This window comes from Phyllostomus discolor, chromosome 6 (genome assembly GCF_004126475.2).
Source record: "Phyllostomus discolor isolate MPI-MPIP mPhyDis1 chromosome 6, mPhyDis1.pri.v3, whole genome shotgun sequence".
NCBI lineage: Eukaryota > Metazoa > Chordata > Mammalia > Chiroptera > Phyllostomidae > Phyllostomus > Phyllostomus discolor.
Genome location: NC_040908.2, coordinates 161,098,912 through 161,125,473, shown reverse-complemented (window position 1 = coordinate 161,125,473; position 26,562 = coordinate 161,098,912). Strand labels below are relative to the sequence as shown.

Sequence of the window (26,562 nt, the reverse complement as noted above, 5' to 3'; positions counted from 1 at the left end):
GCAAGATAAAATTTTAAAAACAGCAAGAGAAATGCAGTTAGTTACCTATAGGGGACTTCCCCTAAGACTATCAGCTGATCTCTCAAGAGAAACTTCGCAGGTTAGAGGGGATTGGCAAAACATATTCAAAGTCATGAAAAGCAGGGAGTTATGGCCAAGATGGCTCTATCTAGCAAAGCTATCATTTAGAATCAAAAGTTAGATAAAGAGCTTCCCAGACAAGAAAAAAACTAAAGGAGTTCATTATCACCAAACCATTATTATATGAAATGTTAAAGGGACTTATTTAAGAAAAAAAAGATCAAAACTATGGACAATAAGATAGCAATAAACACATACCTATGAAAAATTGAATCTAAAAGGCAACTAAGCAAACAAGAAGAACAGAGACAGAATCATGGATACAGAGAGTGTTTTGATGGTTGCTGGATGGAAGGGGGTGTGGATGAAGAGGTGAGGGTAGTAAGAAATACAAATTGGTAGTTACAGAATAGCCATGGGCATGTAAGGTACAGTATAGGAAATGAAGTAACCAAAGAACTTATACGCATGACCCATGGACATGAACAATGGTGGGGAAATTGCCTAAGAGAGTGAGGGGTGCTGGGGGAGCAAAGGGGGAAAATTGGGACAACTGTAACAGCATAATCAATAAAATATAATTTTTAAAAAGAAAGAAACATGATTTAAAGAGTTTATTTAAAGAGTTTATAGCATAGTGGCCTGGGAGAGCATAAACAAAAGAACTTGAAACCATGTGGTAAAGCTCCAATATTGTGGTATAAAAAAATGGAATTGTTAGAACTTTTGAGGAGAGGTCTTCAATCCAATGCAGGGAGGGTCTCTTGCATGTTGTAGCATCTGGACTGATTTAAAGGAGCTAGCATAGTCCCCCACCCCTTTACACACACACACAAATGTATCGATAGTTTCAAAAAAAATACCCTCCCAAGGAGGATAATTCTGAGGAGAAATGTTTGTGCTTTGAACCTGTGATGCCTGGTTTTCCCACTCCTCTTCACTGTCTACTTCCCTGTCATTCCTCCAAGCCTTGAACATCTCCTTTTCCTAACATTTATCAGTCAGCACCAGGAGATGTCACTCTTTCCCGGTTACAGTGAACTCGTCCTCTCTCATCTGATGACTGAAGGACTTGGAAAGTTCTCATGACATGTTATGGGAGAAACTCCCAGAAACTCAGCTCTTCTCACCAACGCAGTAAGGAATTACACATCAGCGCATCTATCAGCAGGTAAGCAGGGTTTACTGGTGCTGTGTTCTCAAGGAAGAGAATGGGCCTCACCAAGGTGGGCAAGAAAGGCAAGAGCAAGGGGCAACAGCAGGGGTGGCAAGAGCAAGAGAGATATTCTTTGTTCTGAGGACTTACATAGTTGGCAGGATGGGGAGAGTGAAGAAGTTACTTATTGATTGACAGGTAAAGGTGGTGCTAGCTTTCCAGGATGGGGGTGTGAATACCCAAAGATGTTAATGGGCTTCTATCTTAGGCACTATCAGCCCTTTCTGGCCTTTCAGGCCTTGGGATGAAAACACAGTTTCAAAGGCTTTCTTTCCCAGGTAATGGAAAAGATACATAGAATTTTAAGGACTGCTGAGTCAGTGGGTGGGAATGGATCCCTCCTCCTCCCTGCCTAACAGACACGCAATGGCTGTGATCTCTCCAGCCTCCTGACTTTTGATTTGCGTGCTCAGCCCCCTAGGCACAGATGTCCTCTCTGTTGTCGGTGCTTTGTCTATCAAGGGCATCTGTGGTCTCCTACAGTCCATATAAAGCTTCTCTGAAATTCTTAACCAAATGCTAACTATTTCTTTGCCTCAGGTAAAAAAAAAATACTCCATTGACTGAACAAGGCCACACTAACAATGAGCCCTGGGGAACTCTGCAACATCAGAGATTGTTGTCAACACTCCCAATCCTGCTTGGGGACTCAGGGTCATTATATTTTTATTTTCTATTTTCTTGGGATCTGTAAGCTACCATCTCCCTAGAGATGAATCATATTTTAGTCAAATTTCAGGAACTCTGATCATTATAACAGTACCTTGCCTGTTCCCATGTCTGTGGACCCCATGGTTCCCAAACACACCAACCCTAGAGTCTGTGACCAGTCTCCTAGCTGTGCTGTGGCCTTAGGAGAAATGCTAGGAAGTGATTTCATTATTCCTTCTTGGCTTCCTTCACAGGAAAGTCTCTTTTATTTATTCGGCAATAGATTTCACAAACTCAGTAGCTTAAACACTATAAATTTATTTTATCATAGTACGGGGGCTAGAAGTCCATGAACAAGTTGCCAGCAGGGTTGTGTCCTATGAAGCCCTTCCAGCTGGTTTGTAGATAGATGGCTGTCTTCTCCCTCCGTCTTCACATGGTCTGTCCTCTGTGTGTGTCTTTGCCCTAAACTCTTCCTGTAAGGACATGAGTCATATTGGATGAGCCCCTCTCACCCTCTATACGACCTCATTTTACCTCAGTTACTTCATTAAAGATCTTATCTCCAAAAGCAGACACTTTCTGAGGTACTGAGGATTATAACCTCAACATATGAATGTTGAGGGGAATGCAGTTCAGCCAGTGATAGTTCCTAACATCATAGTCTGGCAATCTGCTACATTATTAGTCAGGTTATCAAAAGACCTAACCGGTGAATATTTATTTTTGGTTTGGGATATTTGGAAAGAGGGGCCTTGAAGCCCTTCTTAATAGTCACTCCCCAGCCTTCCAGTGTTGCTTCTTAAATGTCAAGGTATTGAGACTCCGCAGACTGGCCTCAGGCTCTGCTGCCGCCTTCTAGATCACCTCGTCCCCACCCCCTGACTCTGGCCAGCCAGCAGCCACAGCACTAGCACGGACATGCGCTCTGGTAAGTGAGTGGTCAAGGGCGCGGCCGGGGGCGGGGTCCACAGGTGGAGCGGGGGTCCTGGCTGGGAGTCTGGTTTCGGGCTGGGGTTGGAAGCTGGTGGTCAAACTTGGGTCGCTCTCCTTGCACGCGCGCTTGTTGGTGTGGAAGTCATTGCTCAATCACGTGTAGCATTTCTCAATGATGACCTGGGTCACCTTCTTCACGATCTTAGTGTGAACGCGGCCCATCTTGGCAGGTCCCTGGTAAAAGAGCCATTAGGCCTAGCAAGAAGCTCCAAAAGAAGATAGCGAGCTATGTCACACCTCTGATGAAGCGGGTTCAGCGAGGCCGCATGAGAGGCTTCTCCAGCAAGCTGCAGGAAAAGGAGAGACAAGGAGAGAGAATTATGTTCTTGAGGTCTCAGCCCTGGGTCAGGAGATCATTGAAGGTGATCCTGACACTAAGGAGATGCTGAAGCTCCTGGACTTTGGTAGTCTGTTGGACCTGCAGGTCACTCAGCCTACAGTCAGGGTGAATTTCAAAGCACCACGTGGAGCTGTTCGAATCCTTCTGCTGTGCTGTGATATTATCAACAAACCATTGACAACCATTAAAAAAACACAAAAACAAAACTAAAAAATCTGGGTCTGGGCTGGGCCTCAACAGAGGCTGCCAACTTTGGTTTCCCAGTCGAAGGCAGGGGTGCATGTATAGGGTGCACCAAGCCCAGAAGAGGTGAAAAGACCAGAGAAGCTCCGCTCCCACTCCCCACCCCCCACCTGGCCAACCTGAGTGCAGCGGCACTGACAGGTGGGAGTGTGGATTAGGCCCCATTGGGACCCCCTTCCCAGGGGCCCTCCAACTTAGAGCTCTGTGGCCCTTGTAGTTATTAAAAACTTTTAGTAACTACATCTCGTCTAAGAAAAAAATTTAAAATATGTCTTATAATACTGGTTTGGTGGTAATAAACTACTTCAGCTTTTTCTTAACTGGGTACTTACCTTTTTCTTGTCCTCTCTTGCTTTTTCTCATTTTTCTTCCTTCATTTTTTCCCTTCATGCTCAGATTAACAGCCAGGCTGACTCTAGTGTCTCCGCATAGTAAGGCTGAAGCACTGTGTTATGCTTGCCTGTAGCACAACAGTGTGCTGAAAGGCTGGTGGGGTCCAGATGCCCTCTGGATTGGGCACCACAGTAACCCAGAGGAGTTGTTGTGAGTAGGGGTGTGCCCCTCACACATCAGTCTGGGAACAGTATGTTTTTTATGTTACGATCACATCATCAGAATATGATGAAAAACTTAGTGCCTCCCAAAGCTCTTGGAAATTGCTAATTAATCTGACTTGTGTTCCAAGGCTTCTGTGGGCCTCATCAGCTCTGGACAATGCTGGCCTTAGCGTTGTGCATTGCCTAAGCCCAGGTCTACTGTTACTTTTTTTAGTATGGTAGTGATAGAAAGTTCATCAGAAGGTCTCTTGGAAAGGGATTTCAGATATTATCTCGGATATTCCCTATGCAACTCGGGTTTGTAGTCGTGGTCCTTGGGTTTCTTATCTGGTTCCTGGCAGTAGGCCTAGGTATTCTCGGAATTTCTGTCTTCTTTTGATGAGTTCAACCTGCTTGTGTCCTAGAATATGTTACGGAGAATACAGGAAAGTTAATGGAAGTTGAAGGTCAATAGAGAGGTGGCACCACCTGGTGACAAAGCCACTTGAACTTAGGACCCAGGGGGAGGTTCTCCGTCTCACTCGTGTCCTGAAAAGAACCTCAGCTCAACAGTTTGGGGAGAAAACAGATCAAAGCACACTCTTTAAGATGACTAGAATTAGACGATATATTTCATCTTCTGGAATAATCTGCTGCCTATTGTGTTTTCCTGGGACTCTCTGCAGAGACTGAAAGAGCACAGCTTTGCAGGTGAGAACAAAAGTGAATCATTTCTCTGGGACCCCTCATCTTTTGCTTCCCCACTGAAGTGAAATGACTCAGAATGCTACTGTTGCATGTGAATAAGAATTTCTCACCTCATTTGTGTTGAGAATTTGATCAGTGAAAAGGAAGCTCTTCCAATTGAAAAACCTGCATCAGGATGTTCAGGGACAACTATAAAGGACACAAGGACAAAACCAAGGCAGGGTGGGATCAGGGGAGGGAGGTGGAAATGGTTGGGGTGGGGGGAGTGGTGGGGTGAAATGCAGACAACTGTAGTCAAACAATAAAAAAATTAAATTTAATTTTTTAAAAAAGGAACCTACTGTGTATAGGGCAGTACCCTAGTTCTGTGAGAAATTCTTGACTGGCTTAAGTCAGGCTTTTGTCTGAATTGTTAAATAAATGTAAAAAATTTTGTAAGGTCACCATTGGAGGTAGGCAACAGAAACTGTAACAGCCTCTGGAACAGAATGTGCCTGTCCAGAATGGAATATGCTGGTCCAAGTGACATTCATATGGCACAGTTTGTAAACATACTATGCAAATGTTATCCTAGTTAATCCTTAGTAACATTTAAGGTAGTCAGATAGTTTTCTCTGGATAAATAATGACTAGGAAAATGAAGTTCCCTACTTAGAATTTCAAAAGGACAAGCTAGATTCTAGTACAATACAAATGAGATTAATTGTTAATTAAAAGCATACAAAAGGAATGTAATTTTAAAAATCTCAGGTGAACTATCATTTGTCTACCTTTTTCATTACAGCTCTGTCATACGGCACCATATACATCATAACTTTCATGTGAATGGGTTTTAGAGTAGTTAAATAATGAAAGATTATTGATGTAAATTATCCTTACAAAGAGAAAAAGCTTGTCCAGTATTTTCCCATAAGTTAATGTTACTTCACAAAAGGTCAAGGACACCAAAAACAGAAGAAAGGTGAACTTGAAAAGAACAGTCAGGAGAGTAGGTGGGTAAATGAACTTAGACATAAGTGACTTCCTCCTGCTATTAACAGGGGTTTGCAAATTCAGGACTAACACACCCTGAGTCTCACAAGAACACTTGCTGCATAGTTCTAAACAGAAGGAGTTAGCCAGTGCTTCCCAGGAGTATGGCAGCTAACACCATCCTTCCTAAATGGCCAGTTCTAGTGCAGCCTCATGCAAGAACCCTAATATGAGCTTCCCTTAAAGGTAATACCTCCCTCTCGTGAGATCTCATTGACTTTAAGCCAAACACTTGATTTTCCTTGGTCCATCATTTTTAGTTGCCATGTTATGACCCAATAATTTTGAGAATCCAAAATTGATACAGTGATTGAAAATATACAAGTGCTCTTTATATTATGTAGTAGTATATACTGTATGTATCAGACCCTTAGGTTTAAGGAAGAAATAAGGCTCAAGAGAATGTGAGTATTGGGGCTGCAGGAAGTGAATCAGTCTTAAATATCATTTATTAATAAAAATGAAATGAACAATGATTTACATTTTAGACCACATCAAAGTGTCCCCCATAAACATGGTGCTTCAAAATGTTATTAAATCTAGGGCACAGGTAGGAGGTAATTTGGTTCTCTCTATGGGGCATTTTTAAGTTATGTGCATTTTTAATTTCCTTTATTAGATTATGAGTTTTTAGGTCACAAGAAATCTATCTATTCTACTTTATTCTAAGCTCCCTGTCACTCAGATGATTGATTGGAGTTAAGTGTATCAGTCAGCATCCAGAGAGAGAATCAGTGGTAGATTAGTTACCAGATTCAGCCCTCTGCACTTCTGTGTGCTAGTTAAGCTAGCTTCCATAGGGCTGTTATTCCCATCTGAAGCAGAAGATTGAACTACACAGGAGAGGTGGTAACTGGGAAAGAAAAATGAATTTAAAGTGGGAGAGGTCAAGAACTGGAAATATGCAGGGAAGGGAATCCCAGGAAATGTAGTGCAGCTGAGCTTAGGTGGCACCTTACAAAGCAACCACAGTTAAGTTCAAAATCAACAGTATAGTGATTATCAGAGGGGAGAGGCCATGGGGGACAGGTGGTGGAGGGTTACTGGGGGCAAAAAGAGACAGAAGGAGACTAAACTTTAGATGGTGATTGCACAATGCAATGTGCAGATGACGTATTGCAGAATTGTGGCCTTGAAACCTGTATATTATTGCCCAATGTAACCCCAATAAATCCAAATTAAAAGTTCTCAGTCAATATTTATTGAGCAAATGGATAAATGAATAGATTGCTACTTAGATTTCCAAGAGAGTCACAAAGTTCATTTACTTATAATGAAGCTGTACAAATCATTGCTAAATAAAAATCAACTCTAGACTTAGATTAGGAGGCAATTTATTTGAACAGATTATTGCAAGACATGGGAAAAGGGTTGTTATAGTAGGCAGAGGGGGACTATTTCAACAGGGAAACCCTCAGGGAGAGCCCCCTGAAAGGTCAGGTAGAAATGAGTATTCTTGTTTTGTGTGTTCATTTGTTTATTTGTTTGTTTTCTATTTTATTTGTTTATTTTTATTTTAGTTGTTGTTAAAGTACAGTTTTCTGTCTTTTACTCCCATCCAAGCCCACCCCCTAGTCCTCCCCACCTCCTTCCCATTTTCACCCCACCCTAGTTTTTGTCCATGTGTCCTTTATACTTGTTCCTGTAAACCTTTCCCCCTTTCCCCTGAAATTCCCTCCCCTCTCCCCTCTGGTCACTGTCAGCCAGTTCTCTATTTCAGTGCCTTTGGTTATATTTTTCTTCTTTGTTTTTTTTGTTGTTTAGGTTCCTGTTAAAGGTCAGATCATATGGTATTTGTCTTTCACTGCCTGACTTGTTTCGCTTAGCATAATGCTTTCCAGCTCCATACATGCTGTTGCAAAGGGTAGGAGCTCCTTCTTTCTTTCTGCTGCATAGAATTCCATTGTGTAAATGTACCATAGCTTTTTGATCCACTCATTTACTGATGGGCACCTAGATTGCTTCCAACACTTGGCTATTGTAAATTGTGCTGTTATGAACATTGAGGTGCATAGGTTCTTTTGGATTAGTGTCTCAGGGTTCTTAGGATATAATCCTAGCAGTGGAATTGCGGGGTCAAAAGGCAGATCCATTTTTAGTTTTCTTAGAAAATTCCATACTGTTTTCCATAGTGGTTGCATCAGTCTGTAATCCCACCTTTTGTAAAGAGGAGTAAGCAAGGTACAAAGATTGTCTTTCTGCTAAAGATGGCCTTCCTGCTGCCAGCATTGGCTCTGGTTTAGTGTGTGTCAAAGTTCAGTCCGGTGTAGAGGAGAGAAGCTTAAAGATTGGCAGAGTGCACTAACACTTTGCTAACACAGCAGAATTTTGTTCTGGTGGAATGGTGGGGTTAAACTGTCAAGCTAACCATTTATAAGGGAAGAGTAAACTGGGCCCTAGGGAATTCAGGGGTGGGGGAAGAAGAGTGGAATCAAAGAGAGGCAGCATGGACACAACTCAGAGAATGTTTACCCTGGGTTCAGCCTCTTGTTGGTAGAGGTAAGAAGGTGGTTACATTCTGACCCAGCCCAGGGGACAGAGAGAAATTAACTTGAATTTGGTTAGCACATAGTTTGTTCTGAAATATCAGTGGAGATTCATAGTTTAGCCAATCATTTACAATACAAAAATTGGCAACTAGAACATCAGCATCTGGCTTTTTTAGAGGTAAAAAAGGAGAACATTCATGTGTCTTAAGTCACATGGGGGAAGGCTGGTTCTCTACATTGAACCATTTCAGGAACACAAAGTCGGTGGATGAATTTCTTTAACATTCACGTTGTCCAGGATAACAGGACTTGGGTCAAATTCAATGCTGTCCACCCACCAGAGAATTACATCTACTGAAATACACTTTGACATCAGTGTTTTGGCCTGCTTTGAGAATTAGCTCTACAAGAAACAAGCAAAATACAACCAAAGACACTGAAATAGAGGACAGGCTGACAGTGACCAGAGGGGAGAGAAGAGGGAATTTCAGGGGAGAATGGGAAGGGTTTCCAGGAACAAATTTAAAGGACACATGGACAAAAACTAGGGGGAGGGTGGAAATGGGAGGGAAGTGGGGAGGGTTGGGTGGCTGGGCTGGATTGGGAGTAAAAGGAAGAAAACTGTACTTGAACAATGATTAAAATTAAAAAATAGAATATAAAAAGAATTAGCTCTACAAATATTTTTGCTTTACTGATTTGAAGAGTATTGTTGAGGGTTTTAACTACTATGTTGATGGTTCTGAATATGATTGCACTGGAGACTTTTCTGGAGAAGTGTTGGAGAGGATGTGGAGCACACAGAATGCGCCAACACTGCTGTGGAAATATAAACAAGTGCAGCCACTTTATGAAAACCGTTTGGCAGGTTTTTTATGAAGTTCAACATTGACTTACTCTATAACCATGAAACTACACTTCTGTGCATTTACCTGCAAGGAATAAAAGCATATGTTCTAGTGGTAGTACACAAATTGTTCACAGCAGCGTTATTCGTAATCATCATCAACCAGAAACAAGAAAAGATATCCTTTGTTTAAGTTACAATGACAGAAATAATAAAAAGTGGCTGACAGGTACTGAGGGCTACTCCATTCCAGGTACTCTGCTAAATTTTTAAAACTTATTATCTCATTTACCAGGTGCCAAATTATATGAATTATCCCCCATTTAATCCTTACCACAAATTCTTGTGCAGAAGTGTTACTCGATGGACCTTTTTGGATGACACTGTAGGTTAACTACTGCTTCTACCAATGACAACAAAAATGATAATCATTAAGATAATCATTAATAGAGTGTTTACTATGTCCTGGACATGTTCTGAGAACCTTACATGTATTGATTTATCTAAGTGTTCAACTGCTCTATGTGACAGAAACTGTAGTCATTGTCATTTATCAATGAAAAAATCAAGGCACAGAGGAGTAAGTAACTTGCCCAGTGTCACATAGCTTCTAATTGTCAAAGTCAGGCTTGTCATCAATGGAAACTTAATCTCAAAGAATGCTCATTCATGCTACAGAATATATTTGTTAATCTCAATGAATCTTTATTTATTGGAATTCTGGTAAGTCTGCCAGACTTACCCTTCCTTGGAGTAAGTAAGGAGTTGAGTGAATGAGACACCAGTGGAACAGCTGGGATAAAGGCCAGGTCACTAGCTACAACTGCCTACTGGGTCCATTTGGTGTCATTGTATGTCTCTCAGCACTTTCAATTTCTTGATGTTTCTTGTTCCCTCTTTAGGCTAAGGTACCTGCCAAGATGTTCCAGTTACAAGGCCCACAAATGCTGCAGATGCTAGAGAAATCCTTGAGGAATTTCCTCCCTGAGTCCTTAAAGGTGAGGGTGAAGCCTTCTTAGGGGGAAAAAAAGGACTAGCAACTGCCTTATGAAAAAAGTCAGAAGATAATTAGCATTCACTGAGCACCTGTTGTGTGCCAGACACTCACCCATCTTGCATCTTATTTACTTTGTACCATCTTGCTGCAAGGCAGTTATATTACATCCACCTAATGTAACGGGATCTGGAGGGTCAGTTACATGACTTGACCAAGATCACACCAGTAGTGTGTGACAATGCTGTTTTGAGCCCACTATGATCTTTACTGTGTGATGACCCAAAACCATTCATTGCCTTGTGCCCTTCTAGAATTGTGTCAAATAACAATAAGAGTTTTTCCACAATGGCAAAGTTATTGAAACTAACACATTAATGTTTAAATTATTATTTCTAAGCAATCAAGTGACTGATGAAAGGCTAACCATTATAGTTTTTTGGAAATTAATAAAAAGTCAGTTTCTATTTTGTCACACTTGAATAGATTATGTTTAATTTGGGGGAAGATGGAAATTTAGCTTTAGAAATGGATCAGTGACATTCTACAGTATGAGGGCTTTTTTGGCTTCTGTTTTATGGGGTTTTTTTTTTTGCAATAATATATATTTCAAAGGGATTTGAATATTACCAAGAAAAAATTGCCATTGTATTTTGGTCAAATTATTAATTCACCAAAAGACCAAAAATGCTAAAATATATACACTTAACAACTGAGGTTCAAAGAACATGAGGTAGAAACTGATGAGACTGAAAGAGGAAATAGGTAAAGCCCCAGATATAATTGGAGCCTTCCCCACTTTTCTCTCAGTAATTTACAGAATAGCCATAAAACCTGTAAGTATATAGAAGAGCTGAACAATACCATAAACCAACAATAGGCAAATACATATTATAGTTAAATGCACATTGAATACTTACCAGGGAAGACCATATTTTTTAAAATATATTTTGTTGACTATGCTATCACAGTTGTCCCATTCTTTTCTCTGTGTTATTCCCCTCTGCCCTGTACCCCCTCCCACCATCATTCCCCTACCTTAGTTCATGTCCATGGGTCACACATATAAGTTCTTTGGCTTCTCCATTCCCTATACTATTCTTAACTCCACCCTGTCTATTTTGTACCTACCATTTATGCTTCTTATTCCCTGTACCTTTTCCACCATTCTCCCCCATCCACTCCCCACTGATAACCCTCCATATGATCTCCATTTCTGTGACTCTGTTAATGTTCTAGTTGTTTGCTAGTTCATTTTAGGCTTTGTTTTTTTATGTTCGGTTGTTGATAATTGTGAGTTTGTTGTCATTTTAATATTCATAGTTTTGATCTTCTTCTTTTCCTCAGATAAGTCCCTCTAATATTTCATATAATAAGGGCTTGGTGATGATGAACTCCTTTAACTTGACCTTATCTGGGAAGCACTTTATCTGCTCTTCCATTCTAAATGATAGCTTTGCTGGATAAAGTAATCTTGGATGTAGGTCCTTGCCTTTCATGACTTCAAATACTTCTTTCCAGCCCCTTCTTTCCTGTGAGGTTTCTTTTGAGAAATCAGCCAATAGTCTTATGGGAACTCCTTTGTAGATAACTGTCTCCTTTTTTCTTGATGCTTTTAAAATTCTCTCCTTTTTAATCTTGGGTAATGTAACTATGATGTGCCTTGGTGTATGCTTCCTTGGGTCCAACTTCTTTGGGACTCTCTGAGCTTCCTGGACTTGCTGGAAGTCTATTTCTTTTGCCAAGTTAGGGAAGTTCTCCTTCATTATGTGTTCAAGTAAGTTTTCAATTTCTTGCTCTTCCTCTTCTCCTTCTGGCACCCGTATGATTCGGATGTTGAAACTTTTAAAGTTGTTTTGGAGCCTCTTCCCATTTTTTTTTTGAATTCTTGTTTCTTCATTCTGTTCTGGTTAAATGTTTATTTTGTCCTTCTGCTCCAAACCATTAATTTGGGTCCCAGTTTCCTTCCCATAACTCTTGTTGGTTCACTGTACATTTTCCTTTATTTCATTTTTCATAGCCTTCATTTTTTTCCTCTATTTTGTGACCATATTCAACCATTTCTGTGAGCATCCTGGTTATCTGTGTTTTGAACTCTGCATCTGACAGGTTGGCTATCTCTTCATCACTTAGTTGTATTTTTTTCTAGAGCTTTGATCTGTTCTTTCATTTGGGCCCTTTTTTTGGGGGGGGGGTCTCAGCACACCTGTTACATAGGAAGGGGTGGAGCCTTAGGTATTCATCAGGGAGGGGTAACCCAGGTGTATGCCTTGTAGCTGTATGTGGGGGAGGGGTCTGAGAGGGAACAATGCTGCTTGCTCAACTCTCCGCTGGCTTTCAGTCACTTCCTCCATTACCCACAAGCAAATTGGGCCCTTCTGGTGCTGATTCCCAGGTGAGTGGGTTTGTGTACCTTCTAGGACCCTGTGGGTCTCTCCAATGATCTTACCTGTGAGGCTTGGAGTTTCTCCTGCAGCCTCAACCTCCTCAGGTTTTTTCAGTCAGAGATTTTGAGGCTTTATTTCCCCATGCTGGAATTCTGGGTTGTGTGGTCTGTCTCTCTCCCCAGTTGTTCCTCCTGGTTTATCCTCACACAAATGTGGGACCACCCGGTCCACCAGCTGCTGTCTTTCCTCAAGTCCTCTCCATCCCAGCTGCTCATCTCCGCCCTTCCTACTGGTTTGGATAAATGTTTCTTCTTTAATTCCTTGGTTGTCAGACTTCCATACACTTCAAATTCTGACAGTTGTGGTTATTTTTGTTTTTAAATTTGTTGTCCTTCTTTTGGTTGTGTGTGGAGGCAAAGGGTATCTACCTATGCCTTCATCTTGGCTGGAGTTCCTATATTTTTAATAATTAATTTTAAAAGAATTAAAATCATTTCATGTATATCTTTGAACAATATGGAATTCAACTTAAAATTTTAAAAACCATAAAAGTATCTGGAAAGTACCCAGATGTTTAGAATTATACAACACACTTTATTTTATTTTTTAAAGATTGTATTTATTTATTTTTAGAGAGGGAAGGGAGGGAAAGAGAGAGAGAGAGAGAGAAACAAACATCAATGTGCAGTTGCTGGGGGTCATGGCCTGCAACCCAGGCACGTGCCCTGACTGGGAATTGAACCTGCGACACCTTGGTTCGCAGCCTGTGCTCAATCCACTGAGCTACGCCAGCCAGGAAAACTCAAATATTTAAAAAATTTAACCTCTGTATTTTTCCTGAAACTGCACGTAATATTTACATGGAGCCCTTACTGATGGCAGAAATTAAATCACTTTATAGAAACTTAGTAAAGTCAAAGATTGCCTTCTCTTCTTTCTCCTGAGCCTGAAATAAACATTTCATGACAAGGGTAGGAAAGCACAAGGAGAGGTATGGTCTTTGGTTATTGAATTGTTCACTATTCTATTGGTCCTGATCTTTAGCATCTTTCCATACCATGTGCAACGGCATCATGTTTCAGCTGCACTGAGGGCCTGAGTTTGTCCCTAGTATGGACTGCTGTTTAACCTGTCCCAGCAACCACAGTGCCTCCTCTAGCTTAGAGGCTCTTTCTTAGCCTCTTCAATGTTCTTCTTGATGAACATTGCCTGTCGACAGATTCAATAGATGCCTGTTCAAAGGTCTAAACAGATCCCCAATGGGTAATGTTCTTAGACTTTGGTCGCCAAACATTATGCTTTGTCATTACTCATTAAGTGGGAAGGAGGTTATTGAACCTTTCAGGAGAGTTATTTGGAGATACATGTAAGAAAAATCATTAAACAGCAGTTGACCTTTGTCCCAGCAGACATTTCCCTTAAAAAATCTGTAATAATAGGCATATTTGCAAAGACTTTTGCAAAATAAATGTTCCTTGAAGAATAACTATTAAACAAAAAAATTACAAAAAAAATGAAATGACCAGCAATGGGAGATAGAAAAATTAAATTAGAATTCTTCCATATAATGGATATTATGCAGTAATTAAAAATGGTTTTGTAGATTTGTGTTTATTGACAAAAAATATGCCCATTGTATAGTGTGTGTATTTGTGTATGGGTATGTGGATGGGGTGGTTGTTAAACAAAATATATATGTATATATAGGTAATTTAGAGATGTTATTTAAAACTTATGTGTGACTATGTAAATAAGTGGAATAAAATGGAATGATATGTCAATAAATTCTAGAATGTAATATTGGATGATTTTTAGTTAATTTATTTTATTTATCTGGATATTTAACTATATTCACATAGTATTTTCATGGTTTGTCACCAAAATTTATTTCCATTAAAATAATAAAGTAGTACCTGAAAACTGTTGAGTAGATGTCCTACAAGCTACTTACTGTGATTTCAAAGAAATAATCCTTGTCCTGATCAAACAGAGCACTTTGCCACCTCTCCCTGATAAGCTGACCTTCTCGCTTTGTGGTGATGTTGCAGGTTTATGGGACTGTCTTTCACATGATCAAGGGAAACTCATTCAACCTAAAAGCTCTGGTGGACAAGTGGCCTGATTTTAATACAGTGGTGGTCCGTCCTCAGGAGGAGGTAAGGTGCCAGATGTAGAATTCATACACTTCTATCTGCTCTATATGCCTACCCTGCACCTGGCAATGTAGAGCCATGGGACACAGAAATGTATGCCAGTAATGGTGAATAAGTCCTTGTCCACAAGGAGCTCACAGCCTGGAGGAAAAGATAGATAAGCAAATAAATTACAACATGGTGTGAAAATGTACAATAACATATAAGAACTTACAAGCTACAGAAACAGCACTGAGCAGATGATGATTAAAATTATAGATGTCAGGACATGCAGAGAGAGGATCAGAGAACCTTCCTGGTAAACATTTCACCTAACCTGGATTTTGAAGATAAATAGGTTTTTGACAGGTTGACAAGAACAGAGGGTGCATTCTAAGCAGAGACAATAACACCTAAAAATATGTAGTTAAATATGAAGAATGTTAGGGAAACATAAAGAATGAATTGCAATGCCTGTGTTTGGGAATATGTTTTTAGGACCAGACTTTTAAAAAAACTTCAAACTCATATATGATACACCCACAGCTAACATCATACTAAATAGGGGAAACTGAAAGAGTTTTCCTCAAAATCAGTAACAAGATAGAAATGTCCAGTTTCTCTACTGTTGCTCAACATAGCACTGGAAATCCTAGCCACAGAAAACAGACAAAAAGAAGTAAAAGGCATCCAAATTGGAAAGGAAGGTGTAAAGGTAGGAGCTCCTTCTTTCTTTTAGCTGCATAGTATTCCATTGTGTAAATCTACCAAAGTTTTCTGATCCACTCATTTACTAATGGGCACTTAGCTTGCTTCCAACACTTGGCTAATGTAAATTGTGCTGTTATGAATATTGGGGTGCATAGGTTCTTTTGAATTGGTGTTTCAGGATTCTTAGGGTATAATCCCAGCAGTGGAATTGCTGGGTCAAAAGGCAGTTCCATTTTTAGTTTTCTGAGGAAATTCCAAACTGCTTTTCACAGTGGCTGCATCACCAATGCATTCCCATCAATAATGTACTAGGGTTCCCTTTTCTCCACAACCTCGCCAGCACTTGTTTGTTGATTTGGTTATGATGGGCATTCTGTCTGGGGTGAAGTGATGTCTCATTGTGGTTTTAATTTGCACCTCTCTCATGGCTAGTGATGCTGAGCATCCTTTCATATGTCTCTGGGCCTTCTGTATGTCCTCCTTGGAGAAGTGTCTGTTCAGGTCCTTTGCCCATTTTTTAAATGGGTTGCTTGTCTTCCTCGAGTGGACTCGTGTGAGTTCTCTCCATATATTTTGGAGACCAATCTCTTTTCTGAGGTACCATTTGCAAATACATTTTTTCCCATACAGTTGGTTTCCTTTTCATTTAGCTGACATTTTCTTTAGCCATGCAGCAGCTTTTTATTTTGATGAAGTCCCATTTGTTTATTCTTTATTTTGTGTCCCTTGATCTAGGGGACATATTTGTGAAAATATTGCTGCATAGGATATATGAGATTTTTCTCCCTGTGTTCTTCTCTAGGACCTTTATGGTGTCCTCATTTATATTTAAGTCTTTTATCTATCTTGAGTTTATTTTTGTATATGGTGTAAGTTGGTGGTCGAGTTTCATTTTTTGCATGTAGCTGTCCAGATCTCCCAACACCATTTGTTGAAGAAGCATAAAACTCCATTTTATGCTTCTGCCCCAATCATCAAATATTAATTGACCATACAAACATGGGCTTATTTCTGGGCTCTCTATTCTGTTCCACTGATTATGTGTCTGTTCTTATGCCAGTCCCAGACTGTTCTGATTACTGTAGACTTGTAATACACTTTGATATCCAGAAACTCTTTGATTTCTTCCTTGATCTCACTCTTAACCCATTCATTGTTTAATAACATGCTATTCAATCTCCATGAATTTGAGTGTTTTTGAGTTTTTTCCTTGAGGTTGGTTTCTAGTTTCAGGTCTTTGTGGTCCAAGAAAATGCTTGATATAATTTCAACTTTCTTCAATTTGTTCAGGCTTATTTTCTGTCTTATCATGTGGTCTGTCTTTGAAAATGTTCAATGTGCATTTGATAAGAATGTGTACTTTCCTTTTTGGGATTAAAGTTTATATCAGTTAACTATATTTGATCTAGGGCATTGCTCAATGCTGCAATATGCTTGTTGGAAGGTTTTGGGAGATCTATCCTTTTTTGACAGTGGGGTGTTAAAATCCCCTAGTATAAGTGTGTTGGTGTCCATATCTTTCTTGAAGTCCTCCAAGATTTTCTTATATATTTTGGTTCTCCTATGTTGTGTGCATATATGTTTACAATGTTTATGTTTTCTTGATAAATTCTTCCTTCGGGTATTATGAAGTGCCCTTCTGTGTCTCTTTTTATGGCTTTTGTTTTGAAGTCTATTTTGTCTGATATAAGTATTGCTGCACCAGCTTTTTTTTTCCTGTCCATTTGCTTGGAATATTTTTTCCAACCCTTCACTTTCAGTCTGGGTAGGTCTTTTTTTCTGAGGTGGGTCTCTTGTAAGCAGCATATGTGTGGGTCATGTTTTCTTATTCACTCAGCTACCCTATGTCTTTTGATTGGAGCATTTAATCCATTTACATTTAAGATTATTATTGATTAGTGCTTATTCATTTCCCCCCTTAATACCTGTATTCCTCTCTCTCTATATATATACCTTTTTCTTCCTTCTTCCTGTTCTTAAAGCAGTCCCTTTAGCAAATCTTGCAGTGCTGTTTTGGTGGAGGTGTACTCTTTCAGCCTTCTTTTGTCCAGGAAGCTCCTTATTTCACTTTCCATTTTAATTAAGAGTCTTGCTGGGTAGAGTAGTCTTGGTTGCAGGCCTTTGCTTTTCATTACTTGGAATATTCCTTGCCATTCCCTTCTGACTTGTAGTGCTTCTGTTGAGAAATCAGCTGCAAACCTTATCAGAGTTCCCTTATATGTTACTTTCTGATTCTTTCTTGCTGCTTTTAAGATTCTCTTTGTCTTCAAAACTTGATATTTTAATTATGATATGTCTTGGGGTGGGCCTCTTTGGGTTCATCTTGATTGGGACCCTCTGTGCTTCCTGAACTTGTGTGGCTTTTCCTCTCTCCAGGTTTGGGAAGTTTTCTGTCATTATTTTTTCCAACTGGTTTTCTATCCCTTGCTCCTTTTCTTCTCCCTCTGGTGTTCCTATGATTCAGATGTTGTTGTATTTCATGTTGTCTTGCAGCTCCCTTATGCTATCTTCATATTTTTTTAGTTGTTTTTTTGTGTAGATGCTCTACCAGGCTATTTCTTTCTACCTTGTCTTCCAGTTTGCTAATTCAGTCCTCTGCTTCATCCAACCTGCTTGTAATTCCTTCCAATGTGTTTTTTATTTCAGAAATTGTATTCTTCATTTCTTCATGATTCTTGTTTATAATTTCTATTTCCTTTTTCATACTGCTATGTTTCCTGCCCAGTTCCTTGTAGTTGTCTGTGAGTTCCTTGAGCATCCCTATAACCATTCTTTTGAATTCTATATCTGATAGTTTGCTTGCCTACATTTCATTTAGCTCTTTTACTGGGAAGTCTTCCATTCCTTTTGATTTTTGGTTCTTTCTTTGTCTCCCCATTTTAGGTGACTGTTTGTTTCTGAAATTCTTGATGCTCTGCTTTGCCAGGTGTCTTTGCAGGATGAACTTCTGTGGTAGGAGTTCTGTGGGACTCCGTGTTATGGTCTCCTTGTTCTCCTTGTCTTGATGCTCTAGGAGTGCCCTTTATTCCATTTGTGCGGGCTCTCTTGTTGTACCTGTTGGTGGGTTCTCTTCTCCAGCAGGCTTACTGGTATTCACAACTCCCACCTTGTCTTGTATGTTGTTGTACAGGTGTTGTTTAACAAAGCAGTGTTACCAATTGATGCAATTTTTTATAAATTACCAAAACTAGAACAAATATTTCAAAAATGGATATGGAACCACAAAATACCCCCAAATAGTCACAGCTATCTTGAGAAAGAAAAATAGAGTTGATGTAGCATGGTATCCAATATCAAACTATACTACCAGACTATAATATTCAAAAAGCATGGTGTTGGCATAAAGATAGATACAGAACATGGAAAAGAATAGACAGCTCAGAAACAAACCAATTCCTCTATAGTTAATTAATATGTGACAAAGGAGGCAAGAACATGTAGACCACTTTCTTACAGCATATACAAGAATAAATTTAAAAAGTATTAAAAACTTTAATGTAAGACTCAAAATGATAAAAGTCATAGGAGAAAACATAGGCAGTAAAATCTCTGACATTTAGCATTATTTTTGCTCCTATATCTTTTGGGGCATAAAAAAGAAGAGAGAAAAATATACAAATAGGACTAACTCAAACTAAAAAGTTTTTGCATACAGTGGGTTTAGAGGAATAATGCCTGTAGGACAGTGAAGAAAACCATCAACAATATGAGAAGAAAATCTATTGAATGAGAGAAGATATTTGCCAATCATACATCTGATAAAGGGTTAATAACCAAAATGTGTTACATAAGGAACTCATAACACCAAAATAACCCAATTTAAAAATGGGGACAGAACCTGAATACATACTTCTCCAAAGAGGACACACAGATGAACAATAAACATATGAAAAGTTGCTCAACTTCACTAATCATCAGAGAAATGCAAGCTAAAACTAAAATTGAACATGGTTACGTGGAACTGACTGACAGCTGTGGGGGAGGGGGAAGACTGGATGAAAGAAAGTTAAGGGATTAGCCAAAGAACATGTATGCATAACCCATAGACACAGATAATGGTGTGGTGATGGCCAGAGGGAAGTGGGGTGCAGGCTGGATGGAGAAGGTGGAAAGAAGAGAGGAAATGGAGGCATTTTAATAGTGTCAATAATAAAAATAAAGAAAAAAATGAGATGTCACCTTCAGCTGTCAGAATCATTATCATCAATAAATCAACAAACACCTTGTGTTGGCCAGGTTGTGGAGCAAAGCAAATCTTAAGTCAGAATGCGGACTGGTAAAGCCACTATGGAAAACAGTATGGAATTTCCCCCCCCCCCCAAAATTAAAAATAGAACTTCTTTATCATCTAGTGACTTCACTTTTGAGTATATAACCAAAGGGGTCATACATGTGTGCAGTGAATGTTGCTCTGCCATAAAAAAGAATGAAATCTTGCCATTGTATGGGATTGAAAGAGAAAAACAGTTGAACAAAAAATAGTATGGAATTGAAAGGGCAAAATAGTTGAACAAAAAATACAGATACAGAAAAGATTGATGGTTGCCAGGGGGAGAGTAGCTGGGGCACCAGGTGAAAAAGATAAAGGGATTGAGAAGTACAGATCGGTAGTCACAAAACAGTCTCAAGGATGTAAAGTACAGCATAGGGAATGCATTCAGTAATATTGTAGTAACTGTGTATGGTCCCAGGAGGGTACTAAAAATACCAGGGTGCCACTTTGCAAAGTATGTGATTGTCTAACCACTATGCTGTACACCTGAAACTAATACAAAATAATATTGAATGTAAACCTTAATTTAAAATAAAATTAAAAAATAAAAAATGGCCCTAGCTGGTGTGGCTCGGTAGATTGAGTGCCAACCTGCTAACCAAAGCGTTTTGGGCCAGGCCCCCAGCAGGGGGCATGAGAGAGGCAACCATACATTGATGTTTCTCTGCTTCTCTTTCTCCCTCCCTTCCCCTCTAAAAATAAATAAATAAAATCTTTAAAAAATATATAAAAAATAAAAAAACACTATGTAGCGTCTACATTTCAAATACAAATATGCTATAAGCATATTAGAAAATATAAAGCAAAAAATTATGCATAGGAATATGTAGCCATATATCATTTTAACATAAAATATTTAGAAATACAATTTAAATTTATAATGCTGTTTAAGAAAATACTGACAGAGACAATGAATACATGGAACAGACTGACAGCTGTGTGGCAGAGGAGGAGGGGTAGGGAATGGGTGGAGGAGGGTGGGACTGGATGAAAGAAGGTGAAGGGATTGATCAAAGAACATATATACCTTACCAACAGACAACAATGTGGTGATGGCCTGAGGGAAGGGGGTTGACAAGAGCTAGATGGAAGTAAACAAAGAAGGAAAAATGGAAACATCTGAAATAGTGTAAACAATAAAATAAAGTTTAAAAAATACCAAACTAAACACAAGCCAATCAAAGATATTTAAATTAAATATTGGCCCTGGCTGGTGTGGCTCAGTGGATTGAGCACTGGCCTACAAACCAAACGGTCATGGTTGGATTCCCAATCAGCGCACATGCCTGGGTTGCAGGCCAGGTCCCCAGTGCAAGCCACATGAAAGGCAACCACACATTCATATTTCTCTCCCTCTCTTTCTCCCTCCCTTCCCCTCTCTCTAAAAATAAATAAGTAAAATTAAAAATAAAATATTTATTAAAAATAAATTAAATATTAAAATCTAAAAATAAAATTTTAAATGTATTTTATTGATTATGCTATTACAGTTGTCCCATTTTCCCCCCTTCACTCCCCTCCACCCTGTACACCCTCTACCACTCACATTCTCCCACTTTAGTTCACGTCCATGTGTCATAAGTTCTTTAGCTTTTACATTTCCCATACTATTCTTGCACTCCCCCTGTCTATTTTCTACCATTTATGTTACTTATTCTCTGTACCTTTTCCCCTTCTATCCTCCTCCCACTCCCCTGTTGCTAACCCTCCATGTGATCTCTATTTCTGTGGTTCTGTTCCTGTTCTAGTTGGAACTTAGTTTGCTTTTGTTTTAGGTGTGGTCTAGTGGCTGGGATTGGGAGCAAATTTTTTTCTTTTTAAATTGATCTTAAAAGCTATGATTGCCAATGGTATTAATGCTGAGTATTAGTGCATTTCTGTGTGACACTTTTCAGCTACTCTACCCTCATTGGGTTGTTTTTCTCTAACTCCTTCCTTCATTCTCCAATAACCCCATCTGATACATTAACTTTGAGAAGATACATTGAAGAAATTTTGAGTTTCAGTTTTGTTAGAAATGCAAATTACTTTTAAAATAATAGTGCATTGTGGTTTACATCTGAAAGAGATTAGATATCTTTATCTTGTATAGCATTATCATATATATGTGAAAATTCTAATACAAGGTACCTTGTTGATTTCAATATTGTCATGTTCATTATTCATTTGTTCTGAAACTCTTTAAAATAGAGTAAGATTTACTCTTTCAATAGAAGGTAGTTTGCCTTTAATAATAATACTCTCTTTCTCTTGAGGATTTCAGAATTATAGCAAAATAGTATAATTTTGGTTGATTCAAAATTGTAATGCAACATATGAATACCTAGTTTAGCAAGTTTTTCTTAATTACAAATTGCATCATTGATAAATCTATGATGTGGTCTCATAGTGTAAATTATTCAGGGATTGAGATAGTACATTAAGAAAAAATATCAATATTTAAGTTTGCAAAAGATTAAAGTATACTGAAATTCCTTAACTCAAGCATTCCAATCACTTGGTCTAATCAATTTGATTTATCCCACATTATTCAACCAAACAGGAGATGAGAGATGACTTTGATCACTACACTAACACCTACCAAATCTATTCTAAGAACCCCCAAAACTGTCAAGAATTCCTTGGCAGGTCAGATGTCATCAACTGGAAACAACATTTACAGATCCAAAGTAAGTAACATCTGTGATGTGTCAGCAGCTGAGACTGCTAATGTGTATACCTGCCAGGTCACTTTTCATTCCAAGCACACTCCCCTATTACCTTTACTTCCTTATGTTAAAACCCAGACACTCACCTTGATGTTCATTCCTTGTAGCAACTGCCAATACCTCTTTCTGCAGTAGAGTAGAATTCAAACATTCCAATCTATGGAATTAATATGAAGAAATGTGAGTCATGTAATTTCTTGTTATTTGAGAATACATTTTGCAATTGTATTCAGGATCTCTTAAGGTGATTAAGTGTAAGAGAAGAGCTCCCCCTGTGGCCTTCAGGTCTGTGGCATTCAGAATAAGAATGACAGCTCCTTATGCCCTAAAGCACCTCCCTGGTCACTGGGACCATTGCCATGGTTATGAGCATGCCCTCCAGAATCAGACTTCCTAGGGTTGCATCCTTACTCTGCCAGTTACTTGCATTGTGATCCTGAGCAAGTGATGTAACTTAACCATTATTCAGTTCGTATATAAAAAAAATAAAGATAATAGATTACATAAAATATAGGGTCAATATAAGGATCAAAATGATATTAACCCATTACTTGGACATATTGTAGAGGCCCATGCAAGTTTGGTTACTATTGGTTAATAATCACTTCTTTGATTTCACAGTGATATAGTCAAGATTTCTAGTAGTAGTGTCTCTGTTTCACATAAGAGGAACATGCTCAGGCAGTGACACGGCAAGGTCATGTGGTCATGGGTAACACCGGAAACAACATTGCCTGACTTTAAATCCTGCAAACTTCCATTGGGAAGCTTCTTGTAGCATCTAACTTCTCCCCATACTTTACCCCTCTCTAGGTACACAGTTCAGCCTGAATGAAGCAATACAAAATCTTGCAGTTATTAATCGGGTCCAGGTCAAGCCAGTACAATGCATCCTCTATTTGGAATCCAAGATGGCAAGAAGACTGCTCCCTTCCCTGCCACAGACAAACAATTTACCTCTTAAATATGGAAAACTCAAAACTCTGTGAGTTTGAAAAAAGATGCTCTCACCATTCACATCTTTAAATACTTCCATCCCTACATTCACATTGGCCTCCCAGCAATCCATTTCCAGAGTGATTCTTTTACTGTAATATGTAACATGGATCATGTCAGTCACCCACTGAAAAGCCATTGCTGTTTCTCAGCTGCACTTTCCAGGTCCTGCAAGACTGGCATTTATCACCTTTCAGACTTCATTATCTTGTCCGTCTTGCTTACTCAAATCAGCAGCTCTGTTCTTTCTGCAACTTGATCTCATAGACTCATGCATGCCTTTGGGCCATTGAATTTGCTCCTTGTCTACCTAAAATGCCCTTCCCTGTAATCTTCACATATTTGTCTTTTTTTTGTTTTGACATCTGTACTTTCAAATGTCATTTCCTTGGAGAGTACTTCTAAGAGCACTGTGTCAAAAAACACCCTCTCACATAATTTTTCAAGACATAACCCAATTTTTATTTACTTTACTGCACTTATCAAGATTTGAAATCACGTTCTTTGAGGCATTTACCTACCTGCTTGTTGCTTGATCCTCTTCTATGATATTTCAAACTTTATAAGAGCAAGTGCCCTGTTTATGTTGTTCATTGATAGATCCTCAGTAGCCAGAACACAACACATGCTAGATGCTTAATAGTCATGATGAATTCTTAGTGCAGAAGATTTCCAGTCATGAGATTTTAAACAAATTCTGATTTCCAGTCCAACACTGAATATAACAGAGCAGTAATGGTGAAAATTTGATTTGGAGATGTCCAATTCCATGGCTCCCCTTCTGTGTGTTAATAAGTATAGAAAAGTTTTATTCACATATTACACCTGAAAGACATGTCCAAGTGTATAATAATCTCATTGGGTTTTCTTGTTTTTCCCATGAGATACACAAAGTAGGAGATATTGTCCAACTATTCTTGACATAAAACAGGGCAAGATGAGGAAATAGCTTGTTCAGCTATATCACGTGGAAGTTCAAACCTTAACTGGAGATTGAGTCTGCATTTCCAGCTCTGCATTGTGGGATCTTTCCAGGACACTTACTGAAGGCTGTTTACACCATAGCAAACACCTTCAGACTTCAGTGTTCTATACCTGGGGTGCCACCTGCACTCCATGTCACTGCCCCTTTCTGGACTTGAACTTCCCCACAGTGGTCAAGGGTCCCCTCTCACTAACATTCTAAGAGTTCATGATTATTGGCTCTGGTTTAAAGCTTGCTAGCAGGTACTTTGGGACTCTTGCTTATTTTCTGTTTACCTGTATTTCTTATCTGTAAAACAGGGGTGATAGCAATACCCCCATCTTAAGTGGAACATCATAGCAATGTCCAAAAGAACAATATTTAATTTTTATGTAATTCTTATTGTTTGTGGGGCACAAGTCCTATACTTACACAATACCTCATGTAATATTCATAATCTGCCTTTTGATGAGGATGCTATTAATATTCCTGTTCTATAAAGAAAAAATGGAGGCAGAGAGACATTACACTGCCTGCTCAGGATTGCACAGCTAGTCAGATTATGCATCCAGGCCTTCTGGTTGCAGAACCTATACCTTTACCTGTGTTCTTTTTTGAATTATCTAAAGGCAATTTAAGGGAGAACAAATATAGTACTCCAAAGTGTGTGTGATATAATGGGCTTTTCTTCTCCCTTGTTTCCAACAGCAATGAAGACATGTTTAGCTTCTCATCCCTCAGTGTAACCCATGCTGCCCTGGTGAATAAGTTCTGGCATTTTGGTGGCAATGAGAAGAGTCAGAGGTTCATTGAACGGTGTATCCAGAGCTTCCCCGCCTTATGTCTGCTGGGGCCTGATAGGAACCCTGTGTGCTGGGGTGTCATGGACCAGACAGGAGAGATGCGGATGGGAGCCACCGTACCTGAGTACCGAGGCCAGGGTCTCGTGCAACATATCATGTTTGCCTATTTTCAGGCTCTGGAAAAACTTGGCTTTCCCATATATTTCCATACAGACAGAGCCAACCATACCATACAGAAAACCAGTAAAAATATGCCCTGCATCCCCATGCCTTGTGACTGGAACCAGTGGAAATGTGTGCCTCTGTGAAGCAGCCGTGAACATAAGACAGTGTTGGGTGGGCTGGTCATATAATTAGAGGAACATAAGTGTAAAAGGAAAAAAAATGATGACCTTCATTAAAATAGTTCATTTTATTTGGGCTCTTGGGAAGTAGTTTGTATTGTCAACATTACTGACACTGCCCCTGTTCACAAATCACTAACGGATTTCCCTTTGGGTCCAGCAGATCTGGCACGTGCCAACCTGGCACGTGCAGACCTTCCTGTAGTGAACCCTGGTCTTTTCCTCTTTCCTACACTTCTGGATCTCAGTGATACTCTTTATTCAGCTTCTTGCTGCCCTAATGCTTCTCTGGAACTCTTATGTCACATATGGTTTGTTGTCAATAGGCATATTTTACCTGTTTTGCAAGATGTAGTATTGTACGTAGTGTAATTTATACCATCTCTTTTCATTGTCCTCTGGTTTTCTCATCTCAGTTCTGTTGAGTAATAATTGACAAAGTTGTAGTATATATGTATATATAGTGTGCAATGTGATAATTTGATTTACATATATATTGTGAAAGGATTCCCACAATCAAGTTAATTAACACACCTGCCACCTAACATACTTATTTTTAAAACATTTTAGATTTTATTTGTTTATTTTTAGAGGGGAAGGGAGGGAAAAAGAGGGGAAGAGAAACATCAATATGTAGTTATATCTCAGATACCCCCTACTGGAGACCTGACCCACATCCCAGGCATGTGCCCTGACTGGGAATCGAACCATGACACTTTGGTTTGCAGTCCAGGGCTCAATCCACTAAGCCACACCAACCAGGGCCATACTTACTTTCCTTCTGTAAAAATTCCTATGACTTACATCATGGCTACTGTGATTTCTGGATCATATGTTACCTGTGTTTCTTAGCAAATTTCTATACTATAATATAATATTATCAACTGTAGTCACCATGTTCTAAATCCTCAGAACTTATTCATGTTATAACTGAAACTGATACCTTTAACAAACCTTCTATTTCCTCCACATCCTTACCCTGACAACCATCTTCTACTCTTGTTTCCCTGAGTTTGACTTTTCTTTTTTTAGATTCCACATATAAGTGATACCTTGGAGCATTTGTGTTTCTCTGTGTGGCTTATTTCGCTGCTTTACCAATATCTTTTAC

The 26,562-nt window shown here is 39.2% G+C and overlaps 1 protein-coding gene across 6 annotated transcripts; it reads left to right on the top strand.

Annotated features, from left to right (window-relative positions):
* The first annotated feature begins 4,116 nt into the window (after nucleotides 1-4,116).
* On the top strand, nucleotides 4,117-25,510 carry LOC114500945 (glycine N-phenylacetyltransferase-like). Of its 6 annotated transcripts, none has more exons than XM_036029488.1 (6): nucleotides 4,117-4,774; nucleotides 10,042-10,137; nucleotides 14,569-14,676; nucleotides 22,179-22,305; nucleotides 23,158-23,329; nucleotides 25,013-25,510. In XM_036029488.1, the coding sequence occupies exons 2-6, from the start codon at nucleotides 10,060-10,062 to the stop codon at nucleotides 25,413-25,415; spliced, it is 888 nt and encodes a 295-aa protein (XP_035885381.1). In that variant the 5' UTR covers nucleotides 4,117-4,774; nucleotides 10,042-10,059; the 3' UTR covers nucleotides 25,416-25,510. The 6 variants fall into 6 exon arrangements, with proteins under 6 accessions (XP_035885381.1, XP_035885383.1, XP_028373488.1 ...); XM_028517687.2 differs by lacking the exon at nucleotides 4,117-4,774 and adding an exon at nucleotides 8,198-8,302 and having other exon boundaries at nucleotides 10,048-10,137; XM_036029486.1 differs by lacking the exon at nucleotides 4,117-4,774 and adding an exon at nucleotides 9,669-9,719 and having other exon boundaries at nucleotides 10,048-10,137.
* Nucleotides 25,511-26,562: the final 1,052 nt, after the last annotated feature.